The 12653-nt window shown below is 48.6% G+C and overlaps 1 protein-coding gene across 1 annotated transcript in view; it reads right to left on the bottom strand.

Moving 5' to 3' along the window:
* KMT2A (lysine methyltransferase 2A) overlaps positions 1–12653 on the bottom strand; it is a 1466550-nt gene that overhangs the window by 1333428 nt on the left and 120469 nt on the right. Inside the window, exon 4 of the mRNA XM_085645838.1 lies at positions 9699–9876. Within this exon, the coding sequence (XP_085501964.1) occupies positions 9699–9876 (178 nt within the window). The remainder of the gene's footprint in view (positions 1–9698; positions 9877–12653) is intronic.

The raw sequence follows: 12653 nt of genomic DNA, 5'->3' as shown, positions 1-12653 counted from the left end.
GCACCTCTTGCTGTAAGAGCGTTAAGTGCTCTGAGGACATAGGACGGCTTCTTGGTGGTATTGTGGGTGGAGTGGAGGTTAACTCCAGACAGTAACCGTATTTTACAATATCTTTGACCCACCTGTCCGTGGTGATGGAGTTCCACGTGGACAGGAACCTTTGTAGCCTTCCCCCGACAGGTGTTATGTGGTCGGGAGGAAGGGAGAGGGCGTCACTGCTTGTTCTTGGGGGAGGACCTGGTGTTGCCGTAGCCACGTCCTCTGCCCTTTGTACTGGAGCCACGATATCCACCTCGGGTGTTTTTATCGTAGGTGGTCTGTGTATTGCCTTTGTTATATGTTTGTTGTGACCCCTGTCCTCTACCTGCTCCCTTGTTTCCGGGGCGACGAAAGGAGCCGCTCCGAAAGGACTGAGTTTGTAGGGCGCCCATGGACTTTGCAGTGTCCGTGTCCTTCTTTATCTTTTCGAGGGTGGTGTCAACCTTTGGCCCGAGTAAATAGTCGGGGTTGACGGGCTGGTTCAGTATATTGTTTTGTACCTCAGGCTTGAATCCTGAGATCCGTAGCCAGGCATGTCGTCGCAGCATGACGCTTGTGTTTATGGCTCTGGCAGCCGTGTCTGCAGCATCTAGTGCACATTTGATGGAAGCGTTCGTGAGTAGCTGTCCTTCTCTGATGAGCATTTCTGCGCCTTCTTTGAACTGGTCAGGGAGATGTTGGAATATTTGCTCCAGTGTGTCATAGTGCGCTCTATCATAGCGAGCAAGGAGTGCTTGAGTGTTGGCTATGCGCCATATGTTGGCAGCTTGGGCGGCAACTCTTTTGCCCGAGGTCTCTAACACTTTGGACTCTTTGTCCGGGGGAGGAGCATCACCTGTCGTTTGCGAATGTGCCCTCTTGCGTGCATTTGCTACGACGATGGAGTCGAGTGGTAATTGGCCTCTGATGTAAGTAGGATCCCCAGGTGCTGATCTGTATTTCTTATCAATCCTGGGGTTTATCACTCGTGCCCTGGTGGGTTCCTTGAAAATGTCCTTAGCTGGTTTGAGGACCCCCTTCAACATTGGCAGAGTTTTCACATGTCTTTCTGAGGATGCAAAGGTGTCCATTAGAAAGTCATCTTCGATGGTATCAGAGTGAAGCTGTACCCCATGGTTATTTGCAGCACGTTCAATAAGAGCGTTGAACGCCGCAGTATCCTCCGTAGGAGATGTTTTCGCCCCATAAAGTTGTTGGTCCTGTGCATCGAGAGGTGCACTGGGGTCTGCAGGGTCGCCCCAAGTTTGATCAGGGTCCTGCTGGTCATCAGGGTCTGTGTCTACATGGTAGGGGACTTGGTCATCCATGTAGTCCTCCAATGCGTCCGTGTCGGAGCGTGTGGGGGAGAACCGGTGTGGAGCCTGGTAGGATGAATGGAAGGGTTCATAAAGGAGAGGTTCTGATTCTACAGGCAACTTCCTTTTTAGTGGGATCCTGAAAGGGTCCAGTGGCGGCTCCGAAGTTATCCTTCGGTCGTGGAGAATCATCCTGCCAGTGTCGGCGTCGATGACGCGTGCCGGAGACGTCTCAGCAGGTGTGACCGTAGTCTGGGTGACCCGTGTCCTGAGTTGGAACATTTTTGGGATTGTCGACGGAGGCAAGCCGAAGGTAATGTTGGCCGGCGCCGAAGAGGCTGCTGGAGCTCCGATCGAACCAGAACCCGACGTGTCCTGGAGGACAGCCGTGGTTTTGCTGCCTTGCGTCGCACCAGGTCGTATTTGGGGCGCCTTTGAGGCTTTGGCACCGGCCAGGTTCGTAGAGGCGGCCGTGGATTTTTTCGGCGCCGGCGGTTCTTCGAGTCGAGGTGCAGAGATCACCGTCGAAGTCTTCGATACGTGAGGCTTAGGTGTCGTCGAGGGAGCGACGCGAGACGCAGCAGGCGTTACGGCCCTCGGTGTCGTTGGTGCCGGTAGCCGAGCAGGTTTGTCGGTGCCGATGGCCTTTTTCCGTTTGTCGACTCCAACGTCGCCCGCTTCAAGTTCGGCACCGAAGTCTCTCTTGGTGCGGTCGGTGCCGACGCGTTGCGCTGGCGTCGAAGGCGTGGAAGGCCTCGATCCGACCAGCGCCACTTTCAGTTTCGGTTTCGGTGGAACCGGAGCAGCTTTCGGTTTCGGTTTTGCGGTAGGGAAACCAGCTTGTTTATGCAATAATGGCTGCCGCTGAACGTCCGAGGCCGGGCCCGAGGGCGGGGCCGAAGAACTGCGGGATGGGTCTCGGGTAAGGCCCGAAGGCGATCCCTCGACCGGAGCCATAGGCTGTGGCACTGGTGTTTCTTCGGTTTGAACAGGTAGGCCTTGTTCATCATTGGAGCTACTCTCTTCGGCCCCTAAGGCCTCCTCGTCGTCTCCTACCTCGGTGTCGTCTTCACCTCTGTGGAAGAGTGACTCGTCTACCTCGTCCGATCCGGTGTCGCGCTCGGAAACGGGACTGGAGGGCAAGACTTCTAATTCCTCGACTTCTTCGGCCTCGTTGAAGATGTCTGCTGGGGCCGGTGCCGCGTGCTGCGCTTCGAGTCTCGCCGCTCGTCGATTCCGTAGAGTCTTCTTCGAACGGAACCGGGCACAGGCCATGCATGTCGATTCGTCGTGGTCCGGCGAAAGGCATTTGTTGCACACCGGATGGACGTCGATGTGTGGGTACTTCGCATTGCATACCGGACACCTTTTGAATGGCGTCCTCGATTCCATCGTCGAAGTAGTCGATGGACAGGTAAATGCGAAAAAAGTCGGTGCTGAAAGTTAGTAAACTAACAGAATTGTATCGAAACCCGATCGATAAACAGTACCGACGCGAACTAAAGGCCTTTTGGCCTCGACAAAATATTTTCCTAACTTGAGCTAAGATAGCACATCCGAACCCAATGGCGGAAAAAAACAATCTGAGGATGGAGAGGATGCCCATGCGCACTGTAGTCCAGGGGAGGAGTCACCTATCCAAGGATACTTCGAAGACTCTTCCAGGACAACAACGTGCAAACATCCGGACCCAACACTAGGCGGCGATCTATGCACAGATATGAATTCAGCAGCCCACATGCCTCGAACATACATATATATGAAAAGAACTTTGTCTTCAATCTCCCACATCAAGCGAAAGGACGACCACGGACCCAGTAGGTAATGTGCAAGTGTTTATTATTCCTTTACAACACCCTGCACCGCCATGACGCGTTTTGGCCTCAGAAAGGCCTTGATCACACTTGATACAAATATATATTTTTTTAAAACAACCTATTCAGCCTTCCAAACACAACAGGCTAAGCAACGCTGTAAAACCTATCTTTGCACATATCCAAATAAAGCAGAGAAACCAAAGGACACTTGAACTGCTTTTAATGAACAGCAGAAAACATATGCCTGCAAAGAGGAAAAAAAGCAGGCATTGCTAGCACATAGGCTACATTGTAACTTCAATAGCATAGAAAGCTGAAAGCCAATACAGTGAAACACAAAAAACTGGCACCGTGCCTTTAAGGCAGCCATGACCCCTAGCTTCCCATCATGCCTCTGGGGCGACAGGTTAGTTGTTCTTTGCGGACACCCAGAGGTAAGGGCACAAACAGATGACAATTTTGGTTCATTTGCCCAGGGAGGTGGGTGGGTTGCTTAGGACTTTAAGGAGGATACCCCTGGAAGAGAACTAGGATTACAGGTAAGTAACTTATTCTTCTCTTCCAGGGGATCCTCATCAATAGTCATAAGCACTTGAATCGAGTAGCAAGGCCATCCCCTCTTCTGCGGGCAAATGAGTTCCATAAATGACAGTAAAATCAAAGAATACCATTCAAAAGAATTTAGCATTGAAACAAACCCTTCAAGGAGGCTTGGCCTACTTTGGTCAGAAGGACCGGTCTGCACGGAAGCCTCCTGTGTGGACACTCGGAGAGGTGTAGCAGGTCCGGGTACCACCACTGCCGTGGCCAGTCTAGTGCTATGAGAATCATTCTCATCCTGGAGCGTGTAAGTGTGGTTATCACCTTCCGGATGAGAGGAAGAGGCGGAAAAGCGTAAACAAAGGTTTCTGACCAGTTGCACAAAAGGGCATTCCCTATCGATCCTGGTCGGTAAAACCTTGACGCACAGGTGTGGCATTTTTAGTTTGACTTGTCTACGAAGAGATTAGATGACCCCATTGTAGAAAAATGTCCGCCACCACTTTGTTGTTTAATACCCAGTCTTGCTGATCTTCGAAGTGGCGTCTCAGGGAATCCGCCTGTGAATTCTGCTCCCCTGGCAGATGTATCGCTGTGATAGAGTGTTTCTGGCCAGGAGCCAATGCCAGATCGCCTACGCCTCAGGGACAGAGGGCGAGAGTGAGTCCCCCCCTTGCTTGTATAGATAGTACATGGTGGTCGTGTTGTCTGTTTGTACTAAAATCGACTTGGATTGTACCGACAGATAGAAAGCGTTGAGGGCTAGATGTACTGCCCACAGTTCCAGCATGTCTATATGATACAATTGTTCTTTGTTCGACCACCTGCCCTGAGTCTGCAGAAGACCCATGTGTGCTCCCCAACCCTGAAGAGAGGTGTCTGATCAGGGTTTGTGTTGGAGGAGGTTGGTGGAAAGGTATTCCCACTAAGAGATTTCTTTCGATGAGTCCACCAGGGAATGGATGCTTTCGCAGACTGGGAGAGAAGAATCCTGTCTTCCAATCGTGCCGACGTTTGATCCCATTTGTCTTCCAAGTCCTGTTGTAGAGGTCTCATTCTCAGTCTGGAGTTGGGAACCAGAAAAATGCAAGATGCCATTGACCCCAGAAGTGATGCAACTTGTCAAACTGAGGGCTGATAAACTTGAAGGAGATTGCACTTCTGCTTGATTTTCTCACCTCCGAATGGAAACACTTTTCCTACGCTGTTGTCCAGAGTAGCCCCTAGGTAGTGAATACTTTGAGTGGGCTGAAGGATTGATTTCTCCATGTTCACATGAAGGCCCAGGCATTGCAGTAAGTTCAGGAATATTCGGTTGCGGTTTTTCACCATTTGAGGAAATGAGCCCTTCAGAAGCCAGTCGTCAAGATATGGGTAGACGAACAGACCTTGTCGACGTAAAGCCGCGGCTACCACTGCCATGCATTTTGTGAATACTCGAGGTGCAGATTTCAGGCCGAATGGTAGGGCTCTGTACTGATAATGTTTTGTGCCTACTATGAAGCATAGAAACTTTCTGTGCTGTGGTGCAATCAGGACATGGAAGTAAGTGTCCTGGAGATCTATTGAGCACATCCAATCCCCTTCTTAAGGATGTGGATATATTTGATGGAGAGCCAGCATGCAAAACTTCTCTTTTTGGATGCTTTTGTTTAGGAAAAGTAGATCCAGGATAGGCCTGAAACTCTTTTTGACCCTTCTTTTGCACCAGGAAGTACCTGGAGTATACCCCTTTTCCTCGCTGCCATGAGGGAACTTTTTCTATGGCCAATTTTTGTAGGAGAGTGGATACCTACCGACGTAACAGTGGTAGTTGGTGAACTCTTGACTTCCCTGGGGAGGGGGCACGAAAACGTAGTGTATAACCATTCTGTAGTATATTCAGTACCCACTGATCGTTTGTTATTTCGCGCCACTCTTTTACATGTCCGGAAATACTTCATCCCACCGGAGTGGGTGACGGCGACAGAGGTAGTGAACTTTCCTTGCTATCCAGCGTTCTTGGCAGTTGAGGAGGACTGTCAGGGTGCTCCTCTACCTCTGGCAAGGCGACATTCCAGATAGTGAGATTTAGTCTGATGGTACTGCCAATGGGACCATTGAGGGGCCTGAACCCTCTGATGGAATGCCCTGCGATCGTAAGGCCTTTACCGCCATCTGAACTCTCTTTTTCTCTAAACTGACAGCTTTGAGAGTGTCCAGTTCAGTCTTCGTCCTGGCTATCTCCTCGTCAGTGTGAGAGCCGAATAATGAATGACCAGAGAAAGGAAGATTCAGGATGCATTGTTTGGCCTCCAGTTTCAAAGCTGAAAGGCACAACCAAGAGGATCTTCTTGCACATACCCCATGCGAATATGAGTGAGCAGCTAAAGATGCCCCATCAGCTGCCGCACTGATCACTTGGTTGGCCACGAGGGCTCCCTCTTGGAGAATCTCGGCAAGGTCTTGATGGTCTTCTTTGGGCAGTCTTTCTTTGAAGCGTTCTAGAGAGTCCCACATCGCTCCATCGCAATGGCCCAACAGAGCCGCTGCACTGGAATCCTTTAAAGAAGCTGCTGCAGAGCCGCAAGCTTTTCTCCCCCAAGAATCTTGGGCTCTGCTCTCCTTGTCCGAAGGGACCGTTGATGAAGAAGCCACCGAATCGGTCTTCCTTGCAGCTGCAATAATCACAGAGTCCGGTGGAGGATCTCACCTGAGGAACAGGGGATCTTGTTCTGCTGGTCTGTATTTCTTTAAGATCCTTGCTGGAGCAGTTTTTATTGTAGCTAGACTAAGGAAAACATTTATGACTGGTTGTAAAAGACCAGGAACTAGTGGTAGCAAAGGCCTTGACGAGGACCTCTGATGTAGAGTATCAAATATAAAAGATGCAGATGACAGAGGTGCATATTTACGTGGCGAAGACTAGTCCCTCTGGTGACCCCTGGATGGTGTGGTGGGTGATTGGTCAGATGCCTGCACCAGCAGAGCCAGAGGGGATCGATGCAGAGGGCTTGAATCATCCAATGGCTGTTGAACCTGTGTTGAAGGCTCTTTCTGCCAATAATGAACCGGGAGAAGCCACCTGGGAGAGAGGTGAACAGAGGGAGATCTGTGTTCTTCCCCTTGTTGTGTAGATGGAGTCGTGATCTGCAGGGGGGGATTTCTGTACCCGCCGTTCTGGAGACGGAGAAGATGAGCTTCTCGATGTCGAGATGACTTGAGGGGATCCTGAAGCCGACACTGAAGGTTCCGAAAGGTCTTTTGATGTGGAGTGGTGTCTCCTTGAGGTTGAATGGTGAGAAGACGTCGATAAATGTGAATGTCTCGACGTAGAGCGACTATGCGCCACTAAAACCTGCGAGTCCAACGAAGGAGACCCCTGCCTCGATGTCAGTCGTGTGTGTTCGTCGACGACTGATGTCCCGTCGACGGAGACCTGCGCTTCGACGTTGGAAGAGGCGTACCCAACGGAGTACCAAGTCTCTACGTCGTACATGGGGATAGGTGATGGTGAAATCCTTTGACGTCGAACCCCTCAACGCAGTCGCTTTAGGCCTCGGCGTTGAGCGCCGTCTTGTGGACTGCAGCGGAAGAGTCCGTCTTAACGTAAAATCTGGTCTCTATGTCGAATCTCCTCTTGACATCGTCGATGATCTTGGCCTCGACGTCTAGCGTCTTAATGACTGCGGCGGGATCTGCTTAGACGCCGAATCTTTTTCGACGACGATGATCCATGCTTCGACGTTGAACACCGCCTGGTTGGCGGTAACGGAGGGCTGTGCTTCGACATCGAACGCCATACTGACAGCGACAACGGAGAGTGGTGTCTCGGCGTTGGGTGTTCCCACACCAACGGAGAGCGACTCGATGCCGACCGTTGCACGGTGGTTGAGGGTTCGTCGCTGATGACATACCCCTATGTCTGGAAGTCTTCGACGATGACCTATGTTCTCTGGACGGCGAACCCGCTGTCAATGGAATTGTCATCGATGTTTTCTTCACCAGTAGCGGCATTCTCAACGCCGAGCCCAACGACGATGAAAAACTTCTATAAAATGATCTGGGTCTCTTTTTCTATCTCACAGGAGACCTCACTCTAGAGGTAGAAGCTTTACCTTTTTCAGAAAGGCCATAAAGGCAAATCCTCTCTCTGTCCTTGAGAGTCCGTCTTGATGAAGACTGGCAGTGTTGGCAAGTCTCAGGAAAATGAGAATCCGGAAGGCAAAGAATACAGAGTGGGAGTCTGTTTTGGCCTTCTTTTTGCCACAGGAAGGACCAGGATCAAAAAGGGAAGGCATTTCAAAGAGATAAAAAATGCCAAACTCCTGAAATAAGGTAGAAGAATACTCCAACAGGTGTAAAATGTTGAAGTAAAAGGGTTTTAAGTGGAAAAAGAATACAATTTCTGACAGAAAAGTCAAAAATCTGTGCAGCTGGTTAACCACGGACCTGACTGAAGGAGCCGGAAAACTGACCTGTCACCCCTGAGGCATGATGGGAAGCTAGGGGTCATGGCTGCCTCAAAGGCACGGTGCCAGTTTTTTGTGTTTCACTGTATTTGCTTTCAGCTTTCTATGCTATTGAAGTTACAATGCAGCCTATGGGCTAGCAATGCCTGCTTTTTTTCTCTTTGCAGGGATATGTTTTCTGCTGTTCGTTAAAAGCAGTTTAAGTGTCCTTTGGTTTCCCTGCTTTATTTGGATATGTGCAAAGATGTGTTTTACAGCATTGCTTAGCGTGTTGCATTTGGGAGGCTGCATTGGTGGTTTAAAAAAAAAAAAAAATATATATATATATATATAAATATATATATAATGTTTATATGTTTACCGGGGTCCCCGCGCATGGTGGGGAATATTCAAGTGCTTATGACTATTGATGAGGATCCCCTGGAAGAGAACCGCATCACTGTTGCGTACTGCTTGGAAAGCGAGGAAAAAGTAACCCACAACTGCTGAAGGAAAATGGCCTTCACAACAATACCATATACATTTGCAAACCCAATTGGTCTGGCTTGTATTTTCAGGTATAACACAGACCTACTGTCCTTTAGAAAGGCACTGTGTACACTGCATTTGTATTACAGCAGCAGTCTGGCATTTGAATATGGTTGCTAGGGATGCCAGAGGGCCGATGGCGTCCCTAGCAATTAGCTTGTTTTGCTATATAATGAATCAATATGCCTTGCAATGAAAACAATGTTAGATTGCTTTCTTAAGTAATATATGTATGTGATAAAGAACGGAAGGTGCTATATTTCAAAGGTAATTTTGCCTTTTGTATCTTTTATGAATACACTTCCTACGAATCAGTAGGATGCATCTAAACAGCCAACCACTCAATGTTGCTCCAAGATGTGATTGTAGGTCTTGAGCTAATGTCTTAAATAGCGGCTGCTCTCGAGCACTGTGTGTTTAACACTAGAGTGTAGTTTCACAAGACCTTAATGATTTCAGAGGCAGTAGCGTGGAAAGGGATAAAGACTGTGGAATGGGAAAAGCCAGCAGCTTAGGCATTAACTTGAAAAAATACATTGGGCATTGCACCGCAGCAGTAGCACCTCTAGCATACAGGCTGCCACAGTGCTGGGATGACCAGGAAGCAGGACTACAAGGAAGCAGTAAGCTACTGCTAAGTGGGTGGTTTCTGAGCTTAGTACGCAAAGATTTCTTGGACGTCTAGTTTAAATAGGTTTCATAGCTAAATTTTAACTATGCTTTACAGAGCTCTGCTGCACTGTGTGTGCAATACTCAAGTTTTGGAAGACAAACTAATGAAAATTACTTCAAAAGCTTGGGAACCTAGTCCAATTTAGTGACTGAATAGGCTGTGTTCCTATCTGGCTTAGACAAGATGTTGCACAACACCATACAGATGGCATTCTACAAAGTGTGGAAACCAACTGAAGCACCTTCTGGACCTCCTAATCAGCTTTACCATACTCTGGTATTAAGCAAACAGAGGCATGAAGCAGCAACAACCGATGTTCTTAAAGGCTACTATTAATACAATCATTTTAACTCACCATCATTGCCCATGGAAGACAAGATTTTTTCCCTCTCTTCCCATGGTAAGGCACTCAATGTGGGCATGTCATCAGGAAACACAGCTCGCTTGCGACCCAGGGCTACAGCTGCTCGCCTGCAGACATGTTTGATACGAGGACCTCGTATGGAAGTCTCAGAGGAATCACTTTCTTGACTCTAGAAAAGTGAGACTGACCGTTATTGCGAGAAGAGCAGATATTAAAAAATCTCACTTTTGTTTGATTCACAAATTGCTCACACAGTACACAGGAAGGCTAACCTCCTCCGTAGTGTGGCTTACAAATAAGTCATATATAAACAGATAAAAAAACACTTGTTTGAAACATCCGTTCTTTAAATTCATCAACCGTGATAATCCCGCCCCCCACATACAAACCTAGAATAATGTTTTAAGAGAAAATCTTTCCACATAAATCAAGAAACCGAATACCTGTATAAAGGAAACATTTGTGTTCAGATTTTCATCTTATAAGCAAATGTGCTACAAAAATAATTGGACCTCAATATGAAATTAAATGTGTTTAGAAATAAAAGCAGCTTTGATACGTAATACTTGTTTCCATTTACATTACACAGTGACAAAATGAAAGGGCAATAGTATCATAGGCATGCACTCTCCCACGAAGACAAAGTTATGCCCATTAACTACCACAATACCTGCATGCAGGATAGAGACAATACCCTGGTATATTTTGACAGTGTGCTCAGAGACATAGGATAGAAACCGAACAAGACATGCATTTGTAAACTGCACACTCACCCCAATAGTTATCCTGGCACTGAATAACAGCAGTTTATTGCTACCGAACTCAATAACACTCATTTAATTGACCTTAGGAAGACAAAAAACTGAGTGGACCAGCCAGGAATTAAACATGTGAATATAAGGTGAAATAGAGATTTTTGCGGTTACTGTATCAGTGCATACTGATTCACCAGAGTCAAATGTCTCTACTTCCATTTTTTTGGCTCAATCGAGGAGGAGAGAGTTTTGTTTATGGATTCAATGAACTAACATACCCTTGATAGAGAACTTTTGTTACAGGTAAGTATTGTTTTTGTCTCTATCAAGGGATCTTCATGAAATGAACAAAATAAGCGGACTCGTTTTCCGAAGAATGAAAGCGAAAGACTCACAAATCTGGCAACTGTGAGGATGTGACTCTTTTGCATGGTTAGCCCCCCACTTTTTGCCTGGTTTTGATGCAGCTTCAAATGTATTGCCGACCAGGCCCTGTGCCAGTGCTCCTTCCCTATAACAAATCTCCAATCGGCACTTCTACCCTTTGCAAGTCACTAATATATGGTACTCTGAGTACCTAGGGCCTGGGAGCTTAAGAGGGTCCCCTGGGACCCCATTCACTGGGATCATGCCACTGCCTTTGCAGCTTGCATGCCCCCGAGAGAGAAAACGACAAAGTTGACATGGCAGCCTGCCTGGGTGCCATGCCAACTAGCACTGCCACATAGATAAGTCATCCCTTTGTAAGGTAACATCCCCCCCCCCCCCCCAAGCCACTGCTGCTAGCAGCAGATGGCAGCCCCTGGTTTACACCCCTACTGTGGGCAGGGAAAACAGCTAGAAAAATAAATAGGTGTGCTCATTTCTGCCTACCACAACCCTTAAGGTGAGGGAGGCGAGGTGAAGTACAACTTTGTACCCGCCATCTTGAAGATGGGGCGACACCTCTAACCAGGGCTAGGTCTATGCCCCCGACTCACAGGAGGGTGGCCAGTTGAGGTGCCCATTGGCCCTACCTGCTCCTCCCCTAAAACACCTCCTAAATTTAGTATTTAGGTGGCTCCCCAAGACCTAGAACTCAGATCTGTGACTACCTAAGAAGAAAGACAATGACACTGCAGAGAAAACTGAAGACGACTGCCTTGGCCCCAGCCCTGCCAGCCTGTCTCCAGCTTCTGCGATCCTGCGACCTGTCTGGCAGCCAGCGACCACTAAAACAGCTGGGGGGACTGCTGCCTTCCAAAAAGAATTCAATCTCCCATGGACAGCGGACCTGACCTGAAGAAACTTACTCAGAGGACTACGGATCCAGGCGGATCCCTGTCTCCTGCTCACTCTGCACCAGACGCCCACGGCCTGAGTCTGAGTGGCTCACCTGTGCAGTGAAGTATGCCTGTAATCCTTACCTCATGTTCAGCGTGAGCTGACCTCCCCTGCTCTCCAAGACGACGACTGCAGTGTCTGGCTCCCCCTGACCATGACCGGCTCTGGTATAAAGACTCCAAGGTCAAAAGGCATCCCTGCTCCTGAAACCCCTGGGCCTTGGTGACTGAACCGACGGTGCCCCTACGACCCCCCTACATCCCAACTTACCTCTGCTGCGGTTTGTCTACCTCCTGCAACCACAGGTGCCACGCCTGCAGCCTCTTTGCCGAAAGAAGTGTCCCTACTGAAAAGCATTGGGCATCCAACATCAAATTTGCACCCTGTACCAGGCCGACCCTGTTCCGCTGGATGTGTATGGTTGGTGCTGCTTTGTGCCACTCCCCAGTGCTTAACCTAACCCCTAAAGTTTGGCCCCTGCAACCGATCTACTTACCTGCAAGCAGTGCGACTCCAGGCACCCAGTCTCCATTGAAAGCATTAGATCGAACTCGGATGTTGACCTCTACACGCAGCCGCTCCTGTGCCACTGGTGGTGCAGTTTTAGTAATCACCTGACCCCTGGCCCTTATTGACTTTTGGCTCAGAAGACCGGGATTGTAAGTTTAATATATACCTGTTTAATAGCAATATTATTTTCCCCATACGATATCATTGGACTGTGTTGAAAAGTTTATCAGTGTCGATTTGCAATAAATGTCTAACACTTCTCTGTGTTAGGCCCAAGGCTGCTTGCCCATACTACCACTAATAGCGCACTTTGGGTTTTACATTGAGCCCTGTATTCTTTTGGGGAGCCCCAGGACTC

The sequence above is a fragment of the Triturus cristatus genome, chromosome 3_1 (genome assembly GCF_964204655.1).
Source record: "Triturus cristatus chromosome 3_1, aTriCri1.1, whole genome shotgun sequence".
Lineage (NCBI taxonomy): Eukaryota > Metazoa > Chordata > Amphibia > Caudata > Salamandridae > Triturus > Triturus cristatus.
This window is presented reverse-complemented; position numbering and strand designations above follow the sequence as displayed.